The sequence below is a fragment of the Pteropus vampyrus genome, unplaced genomic scaffold, assembly GCF_000151845.1.
Source record: "Pteropus vampyrus isolate Shadow unplaced genomic scaffold, Pvam_2.0 Scaffold46, whole genome shotgun sequence".
Taxonomy (NCBI): domain Eukaryota; kingdom Metazoa; phylum Chordata; class Mammalia; order Chiroptera; family Pteropodidae; genus Pteropus; species Pteropus vampyrus.
This window is the reverse complement of record NW_011888827.1, coordinates 5856654-5864780: the sequence shown is the minus strand read 5'-3', so window position 1 is coordinate 5864780 and position 8127 is coordinate 5856654. Positions and strand designations below refer to the sequence as shown.

The following is an 8127-nucleotide window of genomic DNA, read 5'->3' as shown; positions in this document are numbered from 1 at the left end:
CAAGCTGATCCCCTACCTACACAAAATTCAATGCCAACTGAATCATAGATCTACATGTAAAAAGCAAAGCCATGAACCTTCTGGAAGAAAACATAGAAGCACATCTTCATGAATTTCTCAACTAGGACACAAGCAGCGCTGAGCATAATGGGAGGAAGTTACAAATTGATATATTTTAATTTTTCAATAGCGGTTGGGTGGAGACCCTTAGCAGGAGCCGGGACGGAGAGCTCTGTGTCTAGCCCTGTCTGAATCTGCGGTGACATGCACTGGTCACAAAGCCCGTGGAGCCTCAGTTTCTCCACTCCGTCTCCCTCTTGGGAGGGAGATTTCTCCTGCCCCGTGTGGTGGTTGGGTGTCTTGGGTAGGACGGTGACCTGCAAGCTCCAGGTGGTGTGACGGCTGCCGCTGTGATTCTGGCAGCCCCGACGCTGAGCCTGGAATGCAGAGCCGACGTCCTCTTCCTGCTGGCCAGCTCAGCGGGCATGACGCCGGAGGGCTTCCTGCGGGCCAAGGCCTTCGTGAGGAGCTTTGTCCAGGCCTCGCTGGACGAGGACTCTCGGGCCCGTGTGGGTGTGGCCTGGTACAGCAGGGAGCTGGAGTTGGCGGTGCCCGTGGGCGAGTACCAAGACGTGCCAGACCTGGTCCGGAGCCTCGAGGCCATCCCCTTCAGCGGAGGCGCCACCCTCACGGGCAGTGCCCTGCGGCAGGTGGCAGAGCGCGGCTTCGGGAGCGCCACCTGGACAGGCCAGGACCGTCCACACAGAGTGGTGGTTCTGCTCACTGAGTCAGGCACCCAGGACGAGGTGGCCGGCCCAGCGCGTCATGCCAGGGCCCGAGGGCTGCTGCTGCTGGGCGTGGGCAGTGAGGCCGTGCGGGCGGAGCTGGAGGAGATCACGGGCAGCCCGGAGCACGTCATGGTCTACGCCGACCCACAGGACCTGGTCAGCCAAGTCCCAGAGCTGCAGGGGAAGCTGTGCAGCCGGCCACGGCCAGGTAAGCTTCTGGGGCCTGAGCCAGCTCCGGACCAACCTCGGCCTGACCCGGGGCCACTGGTCAGGGGTGAGCCCTTCCTCCTTCTGTTACCACTTAACCAAGGCCTGTGCTAGGGGCTGGAAGCACAGCCCTACTCTCTTATGTCTTAGCCTCATGACCAGTAACTTCTCAGTTTACTGGCCAATAACATGGGACCAGTAATAGCACTTCCTCCAAGGCTTTTGTGAGGATTAAGACGAGCAATGTACATAGTACAGAGTAAGCACAGAGTGTGCACTCAGAATATTGTGCACGTTGCTACTTAACTATTTATCATTAATGAGCTCGGAACCCACTACGTACACTCTAGATGAGCAGCTTTCCAGTTTGAGGGCAGCCCGCAGAAAAGTGCATTCCCAGTGCATGCACACAGCTGAGACATGTTTCGTGGAATCCTCATCTTTTCCACCTGTGATGAGTTCTGGCATTTTCTGCTGCGTTTCACAATCCATGAGGTAGACTTCGTGACACGCCCTGGGCAGGCACTCTGGAGAACAGTGCCCCTGGGAGGTGCAGTCCGGCCGGTGGGCAGGGCCTTGGCCCACGTCCGGAGAGGTAGGAACAGAAACACGTCCTGCAGGAGGGGGCCCCCCGATTTCTCCTCTAGAGAGGTGAGATGCTGCATATGGCATTCAGCTCCTCAGCCCCAGATGTCACACTCATCAGGGGTGAGACCTTCCTTCCTGCAAGCAGGGAGGACAGGGATCGGCTGCCCACCCCCACGCCCCCCTCCAGTCTAGTCTCCCCCGGCAGCCAGAGGGATTTTTAAAGAAAAGCTTTAGATTTACGGAAAAACGTGACAATAGTAGAGTTTTTATATATGCCACACCCCATGTCCCTCTTGTAAATGCTGACAAGGTACGTTTGTCGCAGTTAACGAACTAATGTTGGTACACTATGATTTATTCAAGTCCATTCAGATTTCCTTAGTTTTGGCCTCATGTTCTTTTAGTGTTCTGAGGCTTCCGTCCAGGATACCACGTTCCTTTTAGTCATTGTGTCTCTCTAGGCTCTTCTTGGCTGCGGCAGTTTCTCAGACTTTTCCTTGTGCTCGAGTGATTTTTAAAAGCCAATCAAATCCTTTTACTCTGTACTCAAACCTTGCCAGCGGCTCCCCTCTGCCCTTGGAATACAACCCAAACCCATTCCGCTGGCGTCAACGAGAGCTCTCTGTGGTCTGGTCTCTGTGGGCCTCTCTGCAGCCCCTGTGTGTGTGTGGGGGGGGGAGGGGTGCACCTCAGAAGACCCACCACCCCTCCAGCTCACACTTACTCCTCACACAGCGCTTCTCCCAATCCACTTATGCTGTTTTGGCTGGTCCCTCTCATAGTGTCCCGTTTTTCCCCTCACGGCTGCTCATAGAATTTGAAATTCTCTGTGGGTTCGATGCCTGCCTCCCCGTCGACTGTCAGCCCATCGAGGGCAAGCATCGACCCATTTTGTCCATTTGGTAGAACGAGTGCTTTGTATACAGTGCATGGCACATGGAAGGTGCTCAGTAAGAGGACAGATGAGGGTTCAGATGAAGTCATTGTCACAAAGGGTCCCCGGAACTCAATGGCTTACATATGACAGATGTTCATTTCTCTCATATAACAGTTCAGAGTTCAGTGGCCTGGGCCGGCAGGGTGGCTTGGCTGCCTTGTGGTTCCACCTCTGGGTCTAAAGTCACCGTTTCTCAGCCAGCAGGAAGGGGTGGGGGCGGGGGGAGCGGATTGGAAGGCAGGCAGCTTCCTTAACTTGGAACTTGCACAGTTACTTCCAAACACATTACGCAGTCCACTTAGACACATGGCCACACCTGGCAGCCACAGAGGCTGGGAGAGTGGTCTAGCTGGACATTCATGTCCTGCTAATGTTCTAGGAGAGGGCGGAAGGTGGCTACTGCAGTGGACAGAGAGAAGACTGGCTGCCCCCACTCTGCTGGCCTGGCCCAGAGGAGGGGCTCCGCCTGGCACAGCCTGTCCTGAGGCCCACTCCACCTGTTTCCACAGGCTGCCAGGCACCGTCGCTGGACCTGGTCTTCGTGTTGGATGCCTCAGCCTCCGTGGGGCCTGAGAACTTCGTCCAGATGCAGGGCTTCGTGAGGAGCTGCACGCTCCAGTTTGATGTGAATCCTGATGTGACCCAGATCGGCCTGGTGGTATATGGCAGCCAGGTCCAGACGGCCTTCAGGCTGGACACCCACGTCACCCGCGCTGCAGTGCTTCGGGCCATGAGCCAGGCTCCCTACCTGGGTGGGGTGGGCTCAGCAGGCACAGCCTTGCTGCACATCTATGACAAGGTGATGACTGTCCAGAGGGGCGCCCGGCCTGGTGTCCCCAAGGCTGTGGTGGTGCTCACAGGTGGGAGGGGGGCGGAGGATGCAGTTGTCCCTATCCAGAAGCTGAGGGACGATGGCATCTCTGTCCTGATCGTGGGCGTGGGGCCTGTCTTGGGGGAGGCACTGCGGAGGTTGGCAGGTCCCCGGGACACTCTGATCCACGTGGCAGCCTACGCAGACCTGAGGTTCCACCGGGACGCACTCATAGAGTGGCTGTGTGGAGGTGAGTGGGGCATCCGCGGCCTTCAGGGCTGCCTCCAAGGTCAGCACGCACATCTTTACCAAGGTCACAGCTCCTCCTGGCTACTGAGCGCTTTTTACGCATCAGGTTCTGTGCTAAATCCCATGTCACGGGAACCCCGTGGCAGGCACAGCCAAACCCATTTGACATTCAGGGCACAGAATATTTAACACAGATACCCTTCCCCAAACCTGAGAATGTATGTGGCTCATTTAAACAGAAGACATCATTAGGACACTCACAGATCCCCCAAGGGTCCAAGGATACCAGGTTGACAGTGACCTTGGTAGTGAATGACAGAGCGAGAAGCAAACACAGCCAGGCCAGCCTGACTCCAAGGCTTCCTTTTGCCAGTGACATCCTTTCTGCCTTTTTAAAGGATGTGGCCATCATAATAGTAGTAAGCACCGCTAAGAGCACAGCACGTGCGAGAGTTTGTCTGTATGTAGGAAAGCTGTGTGCCCTTGGTCTTTGACCTGGCCAATCAGTATGGAGCACCGACCATGTGCTAACCTGTGGCTTACAGGCCTCATGAAGCGCTATGATGAGCAAGACCCCACGCTCGTGGCCTCACATCTGTACTGGGCTTCCTTAGGGGGCAGTCTTTGGGGCTGACCCAGGCTGGGCCTACCGGGCATACTCCTTCTTGCAGAAGCCAAGCGGCCAGTCAACCTCTGCAAACCCAGCCCGTGCATGAACGAGGGCTCCTGTGTCCTGCGGAACGGGAGCTACCGCTGCGAGTGCCAGCAAGGCTGGGAGGGCCCGCACTGTGAGACCCGTAAGTGGGGCTGGCTCTGCGTGTGAGCTGCGGTGGTCCTCTGACACCGGCCGGGCCCCAGGGACTCAGCCGGAGGCAGGTCCCAGGGTGTCCGCTCGATGGAAGGAATTGTGCCATCATTTGCTGATTCACACACGAAACAGCAGGGGGCCTACCTCCCAGGCGTCATTCAGGCATGGGGACTATAGCAGTAAACCAGACAGTAAAAATCTCTGCCCTCGGGGAGCAATTCTGTACGCGTGCAGGGGACAGTAGATAAGTACAACGTGCAGTGGATTGGATGGCGCTCAGCACACCTGAGAAAAAGTGGCAGTCGGGAAGAAGGCCTCCTGGGGAGCCGGCAGACCCACTGTCACAGGAAGCCAGAGGGTGTGGGCACAGACGCAAGTCGGCAGGCAGATGTGGAAGCTGGTGGGACTTCTTTGAGTGTTTCTATTTGCTGAGGGGGAGGTTGTGGGCGGGTGCTAGAGGTTTGAGGGAGAAGGGAAGGAGTAACTGTCTAGGAGATTGGGACTAGCCTGAGGACATGGAATGATTGCTGGGCAGCAGTAGTGTGGGCCATCCTGGGGCTCCTGCTCATGAATTTAAAGTGTGAACGGCCTGCGGCCACCGGCAAAGGCTGCTCCCGAAAGCTGGGGTGCGGGTGAGAGGGCCGTCAGATGGGGCATCTTCTGCTTGGGTGGTGGAGCAGAGCAAGACATGCAGGGGCCCACGAGGCTGCCGGTTGGGTCGCGGGCCTCAGACACTCCTCACGTCCTCAAAGGCCACTTCTTTCCTAGGGGCCCTGAGGGGAGATGCTCCCAGGGCACGTGGCTCCCGCTGGCGGCCTGCAGGAGCGCAGCGGCCGGAACCTCCCCAGCCACCACAGAGAAGGCCGGGGGACCCCGGACGCTGAAAGGCCACCTCGCTCAGCACCGCGTCCTGTCGGCCTTGGGATCCTGAGTGTCTGCCTCCCGCTCTGCCTAGGACCCTCCCGCCCGCTTTCCTCACCCGGGGAGACGAGAGGTCCCAACTGTAGACAGTGCTGCTTAGCAACATGGTAGCAGCTGATTTTGCCCGTTAATGATGATGTCGAACACGTATGACCTGTAAGTAAATACTTACCTCGCTGAACTTGTCCGCCACCTTTTCCCTGAAGAGAAACAAAGGACCCTAGAGACTCTCGATGGCCTGTCAGAAGCCGCCTTTGCCCACAACAAAGGCTAATACAGTCGGGACAGGAATACACTCAAATGAAGGGAGCGGCCAGCGTGTCCTTTGGACCGCCCAAGTGACGGCATTTCAAGATGGAGAAAGTGTGGACCTTTCCACACATCTTTCCCCAAAGATGTCCTAGGTGCATTTGTTTTCAGTTTGAAGAGGGGCTTGCGTGGCATTTGTGACCTCTTCTGGTGACTGGATCTGTGTGGGGAGAGACTTGGAAGGGGCCCAGACTGGAATGTGACTGATCGACTCGGGGAGGGGCCCTGTGCGGTTGGCCTGGGTACTGGGCCATGTTCTCTTGGATGGGCTTCCTTTTAGAGTTTACTTAGGGAGAGGTTACTTGTGGGGCGTTTGAGTGCGTTTCTTTCCTTTGAGTGGGGCAAAGAAGAGTAGAACTTTTAAACTCAACCGATATGGAATAAAGACACTTAGATGGGTTTCACTTTATTAAACATCTTATGTTGTCTAGGTTCTTGTTTTGCTTTCTATGTGTAGTTTTAAAAAATATTTTAAGACATGATGTTGGTTGTTTAACAGGAGTATTTATACCGATATGTCGGAGGCTTTAATTGGAATATTTTCAGTATTTTCTGGCCAACCAGGCATTTCCTCACCCTCACAGTATTTAGCCACCAATTCTTCCCGTTGGTTGTGTTGTTTTGAGTTCAGTTTTCGGTAGAAACCGCGGTAGAGCTCCAGCCTAAATCCGGACGCTGTATCATAGCTTTCCTCTTTAATATAATTAACGCAATGTGTTACGAGTGAACATTCGAGGCTGCCGTGACTTCACCACCACTTAGCTTTTAGGACTCCAAGATTTCTGGTGCTAGTAAAGCACTTGAAGGACTTCTCACCATGATGGTATTAAATGTTAAAAGCCTGGTGGCCCAAAAAGACTGTGTCATGACGGTCACTTGTGTTCGGGGGGTATTTTCAATTCTGTTACTATGCTGGCCTTGGCAGAAGGCAACATCAGAGCAGGGCCAGTGCCCACCTGGCAGGTGCCAATAGGTGATGCCGGAGAACTTACGTGAATCCATTGTATTTAAATTCACAGCAGTTTAATCGTTTTATGGTGTAGGCTGTTTGGTTCAGCGCTGAGATTTGGACATCTCATTTGAATTGTCTGGACTTAAACCCTACAAAACTGTGGGTTACCTATTAATGGCTCTACTGTTTCTAGTTTTAGGTCTCAGCCTTTGAAAATTTTTTTTTTTTTTACCTTTTCTAGTGAAAGGTGCCACTGAATAATTCAATACTTTCAGTGTCCTAGTAGAAGCAGTTGATTCTCTTGTTTTCCTAGAAGATATTTGCAAATGACAGTTTTCTCTTCTGAGGTTTTATACTAATTTTTCTCATTTTTCATTAGGATGTTTAAAATAGTGGCAACAGCCTGTATCTGTTTCTGAACTTGAAAGGATCGTCTCATCATATGTTACTTTCTGTGGATTGCTTTATAAGAGTAGGAATGCTTATGTTCCTAGAGTGTTGAGATTTTTGGTGTTTTTCTACTTTGAGATGTTTCTTCACATTTAATCTGTTTATGTGATAAATTATTTATTAGTATATTTTCAATTATTGAACCACCTTGATTCCTTGGATAAACGATCTGCTCATGACCCATGATTCTTCAAGCATTGCATAAATGTGCTTATTTTAAAAATGACAAGCCAAAATCTGGCTCATTGAAAAGACTAGGACAACCTCAGGCCATATCGAAGGCAGAACTGAAAAGGAAGCCTTAAGTACTGATATTGACAAAAGTCTTTAAATTACAAGAAAATGCTGTGAGGATCATTTGAGGAATACATATTTTCAATTTTATAAAGCCAGCATGGCTCTGATACCAAAAATCCAACCCATATTGCAAAGGAAAAACCAAATCTCATTATTGGACATGCATGCAAAAAATCTTAAAAATATTGGCAAATTTTGTCACTTTTAAAATAAGCATATTTATGCTAGGAACTTTAGTACTTAGGCCACCTTCTAAATATTGATATGTTTTTTTCTTCCAAGAATTATTTAGACGTATATTTAACGTTTAGGATTTTCAGTAACTTATGTGACCAGTTTGTGCAGGTGTTTCCTGTGTGACAATGTGATACATTGTTGATACGAGGAGGCTTAACATCTCCTAAGATCTCACCTCCTAGCTCTACCAGTTTTTACTGCACTCATATTGAAGTTCAGTGTGTAAATAACCGAGAAGTTTCCCCCCTTGAAGTCAAGTCCACCAGGCCCCCTGCCCAAGTCATTCCATGAAATATAAGCAAAACCCAAAAGACAGTTAACATTTTATTTTTAAAAAAATCTAACACCACTTGGTGTCCCTTTTTACCAAGTGTTTATGACAAAGGAAATAAATGCCCTGGGATTAGAAAGACAATAAGAAATCAAAAGACCTTTAGTTCTCAGGAAGCAGTGTTAGGGAACCGAACCGATTCAGAAACCCCAGAAACGAGGCAGAGATGATAGATAAAATGTTAAAACCTGTGTTAAAGCACAATGCCCTTAGAAGGACAGTACTGCCAATGTTGAGACGGA

At 51.7% G+C, this 8127-nt stretch overlaps 1 protein-coding gene across 1 annotated transcript in view; it reads left to right on the top strand.

Annotated features, from left to right (window-relative positions):
* Positions 1-5319, top strand: part of VWA2 (von Willebrand factor A domain containing 2) — a 36850-nt gene extending 31531 nt beyond the window's left edge. The window contains exons 9-13 of the mRNA XM_011359318.1: positions 424-996; positions 3030-3581; positions 4252-4377; positions 4924-5020; positions 5157-5319. Coding sequence (XP_011357620.1) covers positions 424-996; positions 3030-3581; positions 4252-4377; positions 4924-5020; positions 5157-5319 — 1511 coding nt within the window. The remainder of the gene's footprint in view (positions 1-423; positions 997-3029; positions 3582-4251; positions 4378-4923; positions 5021-5156) is intronic.
* Positions 5320-8127: the final 2808 nt, after the last annotated feature.